At 41.2% G+C, this 16,805-nt stretch overlaps 1 protein-coding gene across 1 annotated transcript; it reads left to right on the top strand.

The window, feature by feature from the left end:
* Window positions 1-1,008: 1,008 nt before the first annotated feature.
* Window positions 1,009-7,830, top strand: IFIT2 (interferon induced protein with tetratricopeptide repeats 2). Its single transcript, XM_045568284.1, has 2 exons — window positions 1,009-1,208; window positions 6,148-7,830. Exons 1-2 carry the CDS (start codon window positions 1,204-1,206, stop codon window positions 7,553-7,555), a joined length of 1,413 nt encoding a protein of 470 aa, XP_045424240.1. The 5' UTR covers window positions 1,009-1,203; the 3' UTR covers window positions 7,556-7,830.
* Window positions 7,831-16,805: the final 8,975 nt, after the last annotated feature.

The following is a 16,805-nucleotide window of genomic DNA, read 5'->3' as shown; positions in this document are numbered from 1 at the left end:
TGTTATGTGGGCCGGGAGGTTCTCTGCCCAGAATCCTGGCCTGAGCTGGGAGCATGGCCCTCCCATGGGAGGAGGGGTGCCCAGTGAGCACGCCACAGCTAGGACCCACTCTGCACTCTCACCCCTGACCTGCCCCTGCAGGCACCCACACCTCAGGAGATGAATTCACAAATATCCCCTCTGTGCCCCCAGGCAATGCAATCGAGACCTGGGTGTATGGGATCTGGCCGGCAGACCTGTCCCCCAGGTCCCAGAGATCAATCCCCGTCCATGCCAGGGAGAAGAATGATGGTCCCAAGTCACGCATGGGGTGCCCAAGCTGGTTCAAGGTCCCTCCGCCTAGGGGTTTGCCCCACTCTGCTGGATTCACCAGGCAAGCAGCACCAGGAAGGGCCAGCGGGTAGGGAGCTCACAGTCCAAGCACCCCTCAGTTCACTGCAGGACCCCAATAGGAAAAGTCCCAACCCTGTTTCCTGTGGATGCCTCCAGGTGGTGGCCTCTCCATACCACTGTGAATCAGTGTTATTCACAATTCACAGCAGAAGAAACTACAGCAGAGACATTGAGTAACTTCCCCTAGAGTTTCACAGCATATAAATAAAGGCTGGTTTGGAATCCAGGTAGACTGACATCAGAGCTCATGCATTTAATCAGGTATAGATTAATTCAGCAACTGCTTTTGGAATGCCTGCTGTACCATGCAATGTGCAAGTATTATTTCAGGGATGGGAAATTTAGCAGTGAATGAAACAGACTAAAATCCCCTGCCCTGTGGAAGTTAGGTAACTGCTCCTTACAGTGTGGTCTTCCAGTCATACTGGCGACAGGGGTGAGCAGTGAGGTTAGGTTAACATAGTAATTAGGTGTTTCATAAATGTATCCTTCTCCAAGCAGTGTTCCCTTGAGCTCACAGATCTAGGGCATCAATACATTCCACGAACAGGAAGTTCTTCTGACTCACTGCACAGCTAGTTGGGCTTGGCCCTCACTCAAGATTCGTTTCCTTCTAAAGAGTGCCATCAACTTCACTTTCTAGTTTCACTTTCCCTTTTAAAACGTCAGCTGCAGGAAAACAAAAGGAACCAGATGCTCCTTGTATATATAAGTCTCTTTGGCATTTACTAGGGGCGGAGGAGGAAGGTTTCTGAAGAGCAGACAGGCTGAACCCAACCCTTCAGAACAGCTGAAAATTGCACGGCAACCATGAGGTAAAGATTCTCCCTTCTTCTCTGATCGTGCTGAAAATGTCTAGTCAATCTTATTATCGAATGCAAATCCTAAGCAGCCATCCTCCCAAGGAAAGCTAGTCTTGTTTTGAATGTCTATTTATAGCCTTACTATGCCTCTCTCTTTCTCTCTCTCTCTCTCTCTCTCTCTCTCTCTCTCTTCTGCTGTAAATCTGTCTCAGCAATGCTGATTTGTTTCCTCCTAAGCCATTTTCTGCTTCACACAGTCACGCTTCCAGAGGGCATCTCCGGAAGGCAGGTGCTTCATTTAAAGCTGGGTGTAAGGGAATTGCTCTTGTAAATGGTCCCTCTTTTGTTTCTTATTCAAAAGGTTTAAGTCGGGGCCTTTTAATAAAATTATTACTTAACAAAACATTTCTCTTCAGCAGATATTGTTAAAGATATACTCTGAATAGCAACCCCATTTCCTGCCAAAGTGAATTTTACTTTTAATGTAGTCATTCATGTCAGATTTGCACGAGGGCTGGTAAACTAACAGAAATATTTTCACTCCAGAATTCTACTGACTGGCTAGAGTCCTCCTATCTGAAGTATGAATTGGAGATGGAATGCTTGGGGAAAATAGTCCTCACTTCTAACATCCTCCCATGCCCTAAAAACATGAGATTGCTCTAGAGAGGAAGTGTTAGCTCATTGTATAGGGGGGAGCTTTCTATCTTCTCCAGGTTAAGGGTGGAGTGGCCCAACTTGGTTGCCTAAACCACAGTCCTGGGAGTTCTGGAATCCAGGGATACTAGCCCCAGTGCTTACTTCCCTAGAAGACACATTGCTCTCCTTCTATAAGGCTCCTGATCTCTCTTCTTGAAATGATATTTTCCCTGCTATTCTATATGTCTTCTTGATAGGAAAAAAAAAGGTTTGAGATATTTAGAGATTTCTGTTTCTATAGTCACCCACAATCCATAGAACCCTTGTTCTGCTTTCTTAGAATTTTAGAATGGTCTTAGAATCTTTCCCATAACAATATAGATGCATCAGTTCCTCTTTTCACTTTCCTTGATTTTTTAGCTATCAGGACTTTCACTGGGCATTGCCTCTGTGCTCTAAGACAGTGGTTCTCAAACTTGAGCATGCAAAAGTATCGCCTGGAGAACTTGTTGCAGACAAATTCCTGGGCTCAACTCCCAGAGATTCTGACTCAGTAGGTCTGGTTTTGAGTCTGAGGATATGCATTTCGAACAGGCTCCTCAGTGGTTCTGATATTGCTCTAAGAAACTGTGATGGCAGCATTAGGTCTGAGCCTGGTGGATGGTGGCTTTTCTCCTGACAAAAAGCAGGGGAAGAAATTGTGTAAACTGTAAGAACTTCTATAGGCATCAGGAGTATAACAAATATTACAAGTCTGAACCCAGGAAGCAAGTGTGGGGGTGAAGGGAAAACTTCCCCTTTGCCCTCAGAAGGTTTGCTGAAAAATCAAGTCATAATAAAGAAGATTAATAAGAGAAAAGCTATACAATTTATTTTAATGTGTATACCTGGGAACCCTTGGAAAATGAAGATTTAACTCTTCAATGAGGTACAGAGGTTTTTAAAGACTGTGAGCTTGAAAGCAGAAAAACAGATTTGGGGAGGGAGAAGAGGCTTGAGCAGCCACCAAAGGTGGTCTTGTTATATAAATGAAACCTTACAGAGAGAATGGATGGTAAATGCTACTTTTCAGAACTTTAAAGGTATCAGACTCTCAGTTAATATTTTCTAGATTGGGAAAGGATAGACCTGGCTGTATTAATGCAGATTATCTACAGATGTAAATTACCCCCCACAAAAGACAACTTTGCAATGTTACTTCTATCTGTGAGACTCATGGCAGACATCTCAAGATATGCCAAAGAAATATATTTTGGGTAAAATATTTCTAATTTCCTTCACAAGTATCAGCTTCTCTGATTTACCAGTGGAAATAAAAACCCAAAATCAAGCGGTGAAGCTGGATGTCTTTTAAATGGCAGCTCAAAGGGATTTTACATAGTGTGTATGTATATTAAATGCCTCTACCTTGCAAATGCACAATTGACTATTTTATATGGTGTAGATAATCTCAACTCTATTTACTCTCTCTGCTTATTTTATAAAATAAAAAAGGTGCTAAGGAGCTCATGTGCTAAGGCAATCCATCCTGTAAACTCACTGAGAAGGAAAATAGATCAGATTGGACATGACCTGTGCAAAGGGAGGCTGCTGTCATTAGGATGCCAGATACCAGGCCAGGCACTCTCCTGGGCTCCCTCCCCTGGAATCAGTTACATCAAGAGCCTCTGATGGCTCTTGGCTAAGACCTGTCTGGGGCTTTGAAAGGAAGGAGGGACTTTGAAAGGAAGGAGGATCCTTCCTGAAACTCCTGCCCATTTTGATACTAACCGGGTTCATTCTGTAGTACACAGTAAATCACTCACTGTAATGACAGGTTTTGCAAAACAGAAAAAATTTACTCACAAGGCAACCCAGTGAGGAGGCAGAACAGCTCTCAAATCTGCCTCTCTGATAATGAGGCTTAGGGATATTTGTGGGTTAGAGAAGCAAGGTGGTCTAAGGCATGGGGAAAGGTGATTAGCAGTGTGGATAAATGAAGTAATCAGTGATCTGCCCAGGCACAATCAGAGTTCGTGTCTCAACAGGACACATGTTGAGAAAATGTTGGTGTTAGCATGATCTGAAGGTGAAGTTTTTGTCCCTCTGATGTCAAAAGGCCATCTCTCAGGCATTTGTGTGTGACCAGTTGAAAAGTTACTGGTCTTAACTGGTTTGAACTGGATAGGAGCTGCCCCCAAGTTCCTGAAATACAGCTGAAGCGATCGTTACTGCGGTGACATATGTCAGAAACGTTATGTATAAGGAAGTCAATGAAGGTTAAGTTCAGCGTTCAACAGTGTGGTTTTCAGCTACATGGATAAAAAAAATAAAAAACAAGTGACCAAAAGCAAGCAGGGCAGGTTAAATTTGGCAAACCTAATTAGATTAGCTCCTTCGTTTCAATTTTCCTTCCTATGTTTTGTTTATTCTGCATGGGATACTTAAGTCTCCATTTGTTCCAAGAAATAAGAGGTGAAGAGGAACTAATTTAAAGTTCCAAGAGTGCCTCATGGGGACTGTAGTTAGGACTGTAGTAACCCCAGGAGTATTAGAACAGGACATTTGGGAGCTTGGAGACCTCAGACCCTGTGTCTTCTCCATGTGCATCTGGGTCATTCTCTGCAGCATTTATTGCAGAATATGGCAAGTCCTACAGAATATGGCCACCATCAGACCCCAGCATAAGCTGCATTCTTCCTAACACATGAAGACTCACTCCAGCCCCCGTTTCCCTCTCAGGTCCATTTTCAGCTTCCACTTGAGTTTGGGTACTCAGATTGGGTCCCAATCAAAATGCAGGGTGCGGAGAGGGGGAGGGTGGTATGAAAAGTGAAAGAAAATGAACAGGTAGAAAGAGGAGAACTATCATCTTCTATTTAGAAATATAATGTTTCAAAAGTGATCCTTGCCACATTGCATGGCTTTCCAGATATCTATTGGTTGTATAAGAATCCATAACATTTAGAAATGCAACTCCTGATAAAAAGGGCTGATTTATAAATACCATGAAAATAACTTAAGTGAAAAAAAGCACTATCACAGGGATTCCAATATGTAGGCAATGTGGCAATTTTGGGCATGGACTACTACTCCTCTCTGAAGTTATTCAAAGTACAGGTTTTGAGACATTGTTCGCTCAGGGTTTTTTTTTGTTTTTGTTTGTTTATTTATTTTGAGGACCAACATGGAAGGGGATAGAAAATATTTCCAGGAGAATTGTAAGGGGACCCTAAAGTGAAAAGGGCTCTTCCCATGAGAAAAGGAGCAAGCTGCCTGTGAGCCTTCCCTGTAGCCACACTTCTTACCCCCTGTTATAAAAGCAAAACCCAAGAGAGAAAAATAGAATTTCAAAAGAAATGTTAAAACAAGAAATACAAAATTATTAATAGATCAACTCGATGAGACATGTTAAGAACAAAAATCACCAGTCTAAGAAATACAGGTATGGAGGGAAAATAAAAAGAAAAAAATATTACATTTTATTCCAAACTAAACATTTAAGACATTGGTAACATAAATAATAATACAGTTAAAAGATAGAAAAATACAAAAGCAAGGGAAATTAGTAAAAATTAGGAATGGTTGAGAAAATAAGATTTAAATGGTTAAAAAGGAAAAAAAATCCACAGAAAAAATGAGAATGTAGAATGTTACAATAATAAAAAAACAAAACAAAACCAATTTGATAAAAGCTCAAAAATTTCGATAGACAAAGAAAATCAATGAATTAGTTGAAACAATTAGACAGAAAATAGAAAATAATAAAGGGTTTTTAAAAGGCAAATAAAGGAGAACTAAGGAACTAAGAACATCAAAAATAAAATGGAGTTGCATTTCAGAGGGATAACAAAGAAATTAAAATCAGCATGGCAAAACATCAAAAGAACAAATAATTATAAAGCTAAAATTTTCAGAGTACAAAAATAAAGCTAGTTAAGATTGAAGAACAGAAAAAAAAGCAATTAAATATACTTACTTTTTAAAAACTACATAAATTAAACCACACCTCTGCTGAAATCAGTTCCCACAGGTTTGGCAGTTTCTATAGCAGAGGGCAGAGCCACCTAACAAAAACTGCTTTATTCACAGATTCAAGAGACCGACCCTCTGCCCTTACCCCAGTTCGTCTGCTGCCTGCAGTCCCCAAATTCCTGCTTCCCCTTGTAGGAATTAACACATATGCTAAAATATAAAAAGAAAAAAAAGGAGAGTTTGTTCTTTGATTTGTATTAACACCCTTTAGGAGGAAAAGAATTTTATCTACCATGCACCATTTCTTGACAGATAAATTTATATCTCAAAGTATCCATCTTTCTCTTTCTCTCTACAGTGAGACCACTAAGAATTCCTTGGAGAGCAGCCTACGGCAACTAAAATGCCATTTCACCTGGAACTTGTTGGAGGGAGAAGATTCCTTGGATGATTTTGAAGACAAAGTGTTTTACCGGACTGACTTTCAGGACAGTGACTTCAAAGCCACAACGTGCAACCTACTGGCCTACATAAAGCACCGCAGAGGCCAGAACGAAGCGGCCCTGGAATGCTTACGGCAAGCTGAAGAGTTGATCCAGCGAGAGCATGCTGGCCAGGCGGAAATCAGAAGCCTGGTCACCTGGGGAAACTACGCCTGGGTGTACTATCACATGGGCCGGCTCTCCGAAGCTCAGATTTACGTGGACAAAGTGAAGCATGTCTGTGAGAAGTTTTCCAGTCCCTACAGAATTGAGAGTCCCGAGCTTGACTGTGAGGAAGGGTGGACGCGGCTGAAGTGTGGAAGAAAGCAAAATGAAAGGGCGAAGGTGTGTTTCGAGAAGGCTCTGGAAAAGAACCCAAAGAACCCAGAATCCACCTCTGGATTGGCCATCGCGAGCTACCGTCTGGAGGACTGGCCACCGTCTCAGAACCCCGTCCACCCTCTGAGGCAAGCCATCAGGCTGAATCCCGACAACCAGTATATCAAAGTCCTCCTGGCTCTGAAACTTCACAAGTTGAGAGAAGAAGGTGAAGGAGAGAGGTTAGTTGAAGAAGCCTTAGCAAAAGCCCCAGGGGCAACGGATGTACTTCGAAGAGCAGCAGAGCTTTATCGAAGAAAAAATGACCCAGACAAAGCGATTGAACTGCTTAGAAAGGCTTTAGAATACACACCAAACAACGCCTACCTGCATTGCCAAATTGGGTCCTGCTACAGGGCAAAAGTCCACGAAATGATCAAAGTAGGAGACAACAGAATGAAAAGAGAGGAGTTACTGGAACTAATAGGGCAAGCTGTGGCTCATTTCAAGATAGCTGATGAGACCAATGAAAATCTCTTTGATGTCTGTTCCCGTCTTGCCATCCTCCATGTTATAGCAGATCAGAATGAAGAAGCAGAGTATTACTTCCAGAAAGAATTCAGCAAAGAGCATTCTCCTGTTGACAAGCAAGTGCTCCATCTGCGGTACGGCAACTTTCAGCTGTATCAAATGAAGCGTGAAGACATGGCCATCCACCATTTTCTAGAGGGTATAAAAATAAACCAGAAATCAAAGATTACAGAAAAGATGAAAAATAAACTGCAAAAAATTGCCAAAATGCGGCTTTCCAAAAACAAAGAAGATTCTGAGGCTCTGTATATCTTGGAATTCCTTCAGGACATGAGTGAAGAAACGCAGCAAGCAGATGAAAATTCTGAGAAGGGTTTGGACTCTGGAAGACTTATCCTGTCAGCATCTTTAGCTGAGGTAGAGAATGAGGAATAGAGACCTATGGGGCTACTGCTGAAAACGAGCTGAAACTCCTCCACCAAGCTGGTATTAAAAATATTTAACAATTAGTATGACCTAAGCATGGACTAACACACTGGCCATGGCACCAGATCAGGGTTATGGGGGAACCCTGCTATGCCAGGCATTAACACCTGAATTGCTGGATCATGGGAACATTCAGGGAGTTCTGGGAGACGGACCAGATTGCGGGTAGGTCCAGGGGTTTGGTGATGGGGTTACTTCCCAATAAACCTCTTGAGTGCAGTGTGTACTGTGACATTCCCTTAGTCATTTTTGGTGGGGTGATGCCTTGGGCTTGTTTCTATGTTTATATAACCAGCCAGATCCCTCATGTATAATATTGAGGTCCACTTTTGGAATATTTTTCCATCTTTGGCATCATTTTAGATCCCACAGGGGTTGGTCTTGCATAGACACAATGTGCTGTGCCCATCAAAAGGCTGGGGGACCAAAGTCTAAACATAGATCCATGTCCCCACCCCACCCCTCACCCACCTCTGCCTCCTTCCTCCCGTCCCCCAGACAATCCTAAATCTGGAATGTCCTATACAAACTTGAGTTCCACTGTCCATTTAATTGAGGTGGCAACATAGTTTGAAAAAATAGAGCAGAGAACAGGTCAAATCTAGAAGGGACATATCTAGAAGAAGCAATGTGGTCAGGCAACCACCGTACAAGACTTTCAGGAGGTACACGGAGATCTCACCTCCACTCTGCCCTGTAATTGTAATATAGCATGTGAAGAATGAAAAGGGATTCTCTACAATACACTAAAAACCAACATAATACACTTCTTTAAAGCTTGTATAAAAAAATTAAGTGTCTCACCAGTAGGCATAGGGAAAGAGTAAACAAAAGAGAGAAAGAGAAAGGAATGCTGGTTTATCTTTATAGATTATAATCACATGGAGAAATTTTCACTTTTTAGCCACTATTAAGAAACTTTTTCTTGTAAGATGGAGACTTGCATTGTTCAAAATGCTTTGAGGAACCCAGGCTTGAGATGTTAGGAAAACAACAGAATGGAGGAATATCTTGGTGACTAAGGGCCTAGTGAAGGGTCGTGAGAAATGCCATTGATCGTGGATGTTGGGGGTTTTTCCCCATTAGAAATGTGTATGGGGTGACATAAACACTCCTTTTAACCCTGAAAATCTTCAGGGAAACCACAAAATGTGTGGTATGCTTGGAGCAATTGGAATTTCCTAGGTAGATACTGAGTGGCCGAAACATCAAGGTTGGTGTGAACCACAGTAGTCAGCTGACCCAGCGTGAGACCATCAGCCACCCTGTGGATTGGGAAGTGTTTGCCCGTCGGAACTAGTTTAAATTTAAGTATGTATCAACATTCTTTTATTAAGCAATTAAAACATAAATAACTTAAGGTTGTTTTAAATTAAAAATTCTAACTACTGTAACAATGATTTTCATGTTATTTTTGTATTAAAATATTGTACGCATTTGAGACCATCAGTGTGCATGGTTGGATTCCTTAAAAAATCATATATTTTATTAATAAATAACTTATATGTGATGGAACATAAAGCGGCGTTCTGCTTTATCTGAAATTTTGCTGTACTTTAAGTCTTTCAGACTCAACTAATGATAAATGGAATGTCACACAGGTATGAGCTGGCTCCAAATAACCTAGGCAGGTCTCACATCAACAACACATTTTTTCTACAGCCTTAAGAGTCCTGGGTTTCAGGTTACACCTGCCACCTACCGCCATGCACCCACAGGCACACAGACACTCTGCCCCACCCTGGCAGTGGGTGGGCTGCTGCCCTTTCTCTGTTAAATCTTGTGCTTTCATCACATTCTCTCTTCTGACCTCTATCATGAGAAATGAAGAAGTGTCACTGATACTGTTTTATGCCTCATACTGGAGGCAATCCAAATGCATGTTGGAGAGTTTTCTCTATTAAGTAAAGAATAGAAAGAGACAAGAATCCCTGAAATCCCTGTTATTTTTCAAGAGACCTCTGGGGGGAAATACAAACCATACCAGCCGCAATGGGACACTTGCATAAATGTGCATTTCAGGGGAAGGTCTAGTTCACTTTGCCTGAGTAACTTGGTAACTTATTGGATCTGGTGCCTAGGGAGGAAAAATCACAAGTGTTCTGAGTGGAAGGTAAAATGGGCAGGTGCACTGACCTTGAGGGAGGACCATTGACACCTGTGTGTGCTAAAGAAGGTAGACCAGGTGTATGTCATCTTGTCCTTGCATGTCATGTCATCAGTCCCTTGCTGGAACAGGACCCTGAGAGGGAAAAGGTGGAAGGGGTAGAGAAAGGATGTATGACATATTATACTTAATATTGATTCGAGGACTTAAAGTTAACAAATGATTGGAAAACAATAAAGAAAGTTATATACATAGCTCCTGTTTCCTGAAATCTCACTATCTGGAGATAACAAATGGGGTCACATTAATTGGGCTTGACTTGTAATTCCTGCCCCTTAACCACATTTCCCAGTGCAGGACATTTGACTCCATTCACATCCTCACCCAAAGTAACAAGCCCCCGTAGGTGTCTCCCAGGTGCTGATGAACACGTCCTCTGGAATTTTCTGATCATGTCTGCTATTTGTGTTGCTCCAGTGCCCACAAAACTGCCCTCAATACATCTCCCTGTTCTCAGTATGCGATTGCCACCTTGAGACTACTGATACCCCCACAAAGGTGTTCTCAAATGTGTTGGTGCCAATCAAGGAGTGAAGAAAATTTCTCTCATCCCTGTCCTGGCTTCTTGGTTCCAAGTAATATTTATTATTGTGCAGTCTCTGAGTCCTCAGTGGAAAAGATGCATCAGCTTCTGCTTGTAGCCCCCCTTCTCTGTGGGGCTCAGACATGGTCCTGGGGACAGCAGACCTTGAGCCATGCTCCACTTTCATCTTCCCACCTCACACCAGTTGACTCACACAATAGGTGTCCAATGCAGCTGGAAGCCTGGAAGTGTTAGAAGCCTGATCATAGCACAGACAAGCCTGTGTTAGGATCCCCATCATGCACAAGCAACCCTGGACACCCACCCGGGGACTGTGGGCTGCAGCCAGAGCCCACATACACCTGTTTCTTCCTTTCCTCCACCATTTCTCCCATCGCCTATTTTGGGGAAGGGACTAAATTAGGCTAATATTGTTAGAGCTGGTTTCCCTCAGCCCCGGGAACAGAATGACAGAGTCACTGAGGCTGCAAAAGGCAAAGGAGTTTTTTTATTGACTAGCTCGACTAGGGTCCAAGCCCCGAGCACCAACGCAGTCGTCTCTTTTATGGGCAGGGACCCCACACAGCGGGGGTGCATGTCTTTTATATTCTTTGCTGGAGCCCGCTGTAGATAAGAGATTCCCCCCCCCTCCCCAGGGCTCCAGGAACATACGCATACTCCCTGCACAAGCTGTTCACGTGCTGATGACGCCTTGGCCTTGGTCTTTTTATCAGGAAGTTACTTGCAGTTGTTTTTTTTTTTTTTTTTTTTTACATTGGAGCATGTTTTTAGCTCTTATCATAACCAAGCATTAAGCAAGCAAGCCTTGTTTACAGAAGCGGAATTTGGCTGTTAGCTAAAAGCAAAAACAAGTCACCATCACATAAACTAAAATATTGTTTTAGTTCTGCCCTACAATATGTAAGCCATTTTCTTTATGATTTACAGTGCAGCGGCCTCATTGCTGGTTATCTGGCCCTTCTTGGGAGGCTGCAAAGAGGGAAACTGACTAAAATCCTTAGGTGCACCTAAGTGTGCGCAATTGTAAGAAAGGTGTTTTCAGCTCTACGTGGAGCCTCCCTTCAGCTGCTATAGATGCACGACTTAAGACTAGAGAAGAGACCAGAGACAGGATTTGTTGGAAGCTTGTGGAGCCAAATCACAACCAAGTCTGCTTCTCCTCTTTGGCACTCTGCAGGCTGCGATTAAAAAGGAGGCCACTGACCAGGAATGATACATACCAACCCCAGGACCTGGGTTCACATCTTGCCTGTTTTGGAAACACAATGGGTCTGAGTTTGTGTTATTTCTTATTTGTATAACATTTTAAAATTAAATAGTAAATTCCACCCTGAACCTGGAAATTCCCGAGACCCTTCTAGAATCCTGAAAATTACTCCCAAAGTGATAATGTAAATTTAATCTAATTTAAAGTTGGGAGAAATCTTCCTGTTTCCATTCCAGAATCCTGGGTATCTCCAAGAAATGAGCTTACTTATACTCTGCTTTTGATTTACAGATATTACAGAGCAGAGACACAGTGATATACGAGCTATTAAACCACTGAGCACACATTTTCCTCTCTCATTTTTGAATTAAACTCATCAAGTTGTCATCAAGTATTACATTAAAAAACAACCTTGTCTGCACATTTTTGGGCTTAGTGAAAGAGCATACATAAGTTGGAGCTTAAAAACACATACAAAACCATGTATCTTCTAATTATTGATTAAGAAAACCCAGAATTTACTAGGATACTTAAAAATATGTAATAATTTTAATTCATAAGTAAAGCTTTTAGGTAATGGGAAAGAGTTGACTTGTCTAGGTGTTAAAAAGGAATTTATTATTTCCACCAGCAATGGATGAGAAATACTGTTTTCAGCATCTTCACCAATACTGAACATTATCAGTCTTTAATTTTTGTCAGTCTGATGAATCTAAGTACATATTCTCAAAGGAGGCATTGGCCATCTGAATCACAGGAAAATAAAATAGAATTCATATGACGGAAACACTTTCCACACTCTGGGCCTGAAAGCACTGTTGTCTCATTCTCTCTATCTGTCTCTCTCTCCCTTTTCTCCTCTTTCTCCCCCTTCCCCCCCACCCCACATATCTTCTTCTTTCAAATTTCTCTTTCTAGAGATGACTTTGCATCTCTGTGCATGAAATAGAAAATATAGCCTTGCCAGAATACTTGTCTCTTCTCTTAATAATTCAACAAAGACCTTCTAGAATCACTCTCTTCTGATTAAAAATTCCAGGGAAAAAATCTTCTTGGCCTATTTCAAGTTAAATATCCACCCTGATAGAATTCATTCTGACCAAGAGAATGAGGTCATATGCCAGATGCAGCAGGGGTTTGAGTGCAGGCTTTCTGAGAAGGAAGTGAGGGCATGTTGTCCAGGAAGGAGACACGGGAGCAGAGAGGAAGTGATAGACAGAGGAAACGGCTTGCATACCTAGAATAAACTGGCATTCAATTACACTGGCACACAATTCTGTGTATAGTCCAGCACTTAGCCTTATGTGTTACCACCTGTAGAATATCTAGAGTTCTAACTAGACCAGTGCTTCTCAAACATTAATGTACAGTACCTACTTTCACATGCACACAATCACCTGAGGATCTTGTTAAAATGTAGATTAGGATTCGGTAGGTCTGGGTAGAGCCTGAGATTCTGTGTTTCCCACAAGCTCTCAGGTCAAACTGATGCTGCTGGTCTGAAAACACACATTGCACAGCAAGAATATAGACTGAATGGCATCCAATTCAATCCAGTTCTATTATAATTTTCAGTCCATCCTTTGTCAAGCATGAAGATTATATCGGCACGTATTCCTTTCTATAGCCTTCTCTCTCTCAGTAACTCATTTCTTGAGACCTCAGATAAGAAAATATATATTACCTCAAGAATAAGTATTCTTAATGTAAAATGGTACAGCCACTTTGGAAAACAGTTTGCAAGTTCCTCAAAATGTTAAACATAGAGTTACCATACGATCCAGCAATTCCAATTGTAGGTATGTACCTAAAAGAAATGAAAATATATGTTCACATAAGACTTGTACATGAATGTTCACAGAGGCGTTATTCATAATAGACAAAAAGTGGACCCATCAACTGGTGGATTAACATATTAAATATGTTATATTCATACAATGGACTATTACTTGAAAAGAAAAATAAAGTACTTACTGATACATGCTACAACATAGATGAACCTTGAAACATTATGCTAAGTGAAAGAAGCCAGTCACGGAAGGTCACATGTTGTATGATTCTATTTATATGAAATATTCAAAGTAGGTAAACCTGTAGAGACAGTAAAGAGATGAGTGGTTGCCTAAGGCTGAAGGAGGGGGATGGATGGATTAGGAGTGACAGCTGAGGTGTGCAGGTTTCTTTGTAGAGTAATGAGAATGTTCTAAAGTTGATTGTAGTGATGGTAGCACGGCTCTATGAATATAGTAAAAGTTATTAAATTGTATACTTTAAATGGGTGAATTGTGTTGTATGTGAATTATATTTCAGTACACCTGTTAAAAAAAAGAAAGAGCACACTTGTTCCAAATGTATATAGGAAAACTTCTTTCGTTACCTATTTTTACCTTTAAGTTTGTTTTCACTGTCTTGTGCCTTTCTTATTACTAGCATTTTAAATACTGTCATTGCTTTTGCACCCAATAGATATGTTGGATAAATTCTGTATTCTATTTTCTGAGTAGAGTACACAAATATGTCCCCTCCCTGATTTTATATTTAAATACCCATATCCAAGAACAAAGGAAAAGTCCAAATACAAAAGAAAACTTGACTGAAATATGTAAGTTCGAGTCTGCATGTATACAACTTAAGAGTAATATGGAATTTCTTAATGATGCAGAATGTTATTCAGCAACCATATGCAACTGTTGCAAATACTGGGTGAATTCATGAGTATTTCCTGAGCCAAGAATTAGAACAGGAAGAAAACCAAGAAAATGGACAGTAGGGGCTATCATACCAGAAAAATTGCCTTCATTGTGTAAGAATCTGTTGCATCCTGGCGAAAGGAAGGCTTTGAGCAGTTTAGTGAACTTGCCTTTTCTCTGATCTTCTGTTACTAGGACCCTCTCTGAACCCCAAAGCAGAGTCTGTCTCTAAAAATCAGCACCCTCACAGTGCACAAACATTCATGATATCATTTCCATTCATTTTGAGCCAAAAACATAAGAGATACTGACAAGTTTTCCCTGGGCTGGATGTTTAGGGTTTTAAGTCCCACTCTGCCGGGATTAGCACAGAATTCTGCGTAACAGAGGTGCCATGTGTTCTTTTAAAAATTTATGTTTTTTGTGTCTGTGATATGTGGTGCCCTCTAAAGCATGGGGCCGAAGGCCTAAGGGTGGTATTTATACCTTTTATATCACAAATATTTATGCCTTTTATAAAGATATGTCACTTTATTATTAACAGGATAACAAATTGTTAAGTAAGACAATCAATCAGAATTACAGACTTTTTCCAAGTTGCAGGTTACTTTCACCGGACATAACAACAGTCTCTGAACTCGAAAGTTCTCATGAGACTCTGTTGTTGGAACTACTATGTGTCAGGTCAATTATGCTACACAAGAGTCTCTGCTTTGTGCAGCTTCAGGATGGAGGGACCCCTTCTCCTATCTAACTAATAAATCCTTCGTCATCAAATCAGTCATGAGAATTATACTCCCTAAGTTTGTATGTATATTTACATTGTAGAGAGCAAGACCCCTGGCTCCCCAAAGGTTCACTGAAAAATCCCTGACATGAAGCAGGTTGATTAATAGGAGAAAAGACATACCAATTTATTTAACATGTACACAGGAGCCTTCAGAATGAAGACCCAAAGACATGGGGGAAATTGTCCAATTTTACACTCAGGTTTAACAAAGTATGAACAGGTGTGTAGAAATATGATTGGCCAAAAAGGATTTGATCGAATGCTCACAGACAATGAGGAAACCCAGCAAGGCCTGTCTAGATTCCTCTTGACGACTCTGAGCATGCATAACTTCCTTCTGGGTAGGGCAGAGCCCTCTCTGGAATGGGGGTCTTATGAGGTCAGACAAGGTAGGTAAAATAATTTCTTTATGGCCAGTGCTTACACAGAATAATTTTAGGTTTTATGGCTGGTTTTTGGGAAAAGGGGTTCTGGATTTTATGAACTGCCTTGGGGAAGAGAGTTTCTAGTTTCTATGGCTATCTTCAGGGAAGCAAGGCATTGAGAGGCAGGATGACAGGAGAAGGTCAGAGAAAAGCTTTTGTTTCTGAGGCCTTCATTTTGGGGTACCGTTTTCTGAGCCCCAAAATTACCTGGCATGACACTTCCCCAAGAAGTTTCACAGTCCAGAAATTGGGTTGGTGGATTGTCTTATAAGCTATTGAACCAGTCTCTCAGTCCTGAAAATAGATCGGACCAGTTAAACAGTTCTCATTTCAGGCAGTGGTGTTTCCAGATGGGCTTCCACCAAAGTCAGTTCTCTAAATGATTCGAACAATCAGATATTTAGTAAGAGGCATTGCTGTAGAAACAAAAGAAAAACAAAGGTTAATGACTAAAACAAACAAACAATAAACTCAGTCTTTGGGTTTAGAGGGCAACCAGTAGAGAATACTTTTAGATGTTGGGCTCAAAGCATCCTCAGATAAAGTAAGAGCAGATAGAGGTAATTGGACAGATCTTTCCTCTTTTGCCGTTTGCATCAGGTGTTCCAGTGAATTTTCTTTCTTTCTTTTTTTTTTTTTTTTTTTTGAGACAGAGTCTTGCTTTGTTGCCCGGGCTAGAGTGAATGCCATGGCGTCAGCCTAGCTCACAGCAACCTCAGACTCCTGGGCTTAAACAATCCTACTGCCTCAGCCTCCCGAGTAGCTGGGACTACAGGCATGCACCACCATGCCCGGCTAATTTTTTGTATATATATATTTTAGTTGGCCAGCTAATTTCTTTCTATTTTTTAGTAGAGACGGGGTCTCGCTCTTGCTCAGGCTGGTCTCGAACTCCTGACCTCAAGCGATCCACCCGCCTCGGCCTCCCAGAGTGCTAGGATTACAGGCGTGAGCCACCGCGCCCAGCCTCCAGTGAATTTTCTAAGTCCATGAATTAGCAGGTATGAGGGCTGTTTATACACAAGTTGCTGTTATTCCTCCCAGAGTCTAAACTGTCCAGCTTCAGTTTGTGGGACTTTAAGAAAGCACGGTTTTAATTTCTACTCATTCCAAGTGAGAAAAATTTGAAAAAGTTAGTTTGGAGACTTGTAGCCAGAAAACTCAGGATCCAGTCCAAATTGTAGGCAAATAATAAAAATCTCAAAAGAAAATGGACAAGGCTGGAATCTAATAACAGGTAAACTATGGTTTCTTTTGAAACATATTTTTTCTCTCTCTCCAGTTTCCCAATTTTGCCAACAATGAATCATAATCTCATTATATTTGGCCTGATTATTTGCATAAAGTGCAATAACAATAATTATTGGCCATACAGG

The sequence above is a fragment of the Lemur catta genome, chromosome 14 (genome assembly GCF_020740605.2).
Source record: "Lemur catta isolate mLemCat1 chromosome 14, mLemCat1.pri, whole genome shotgun sequence".
Classification (NCBI taxonomy): Eukaryota; Metazoa; Chordata; class Mammalia; order Primates; family Lemuridae; genus Lemur; species Lemur catta.
The sequence above is the reverse complement of the archived record's forward strand: the minus strand, read 5'-3'. Positions and strand labels throughout refer to the sequence as shown.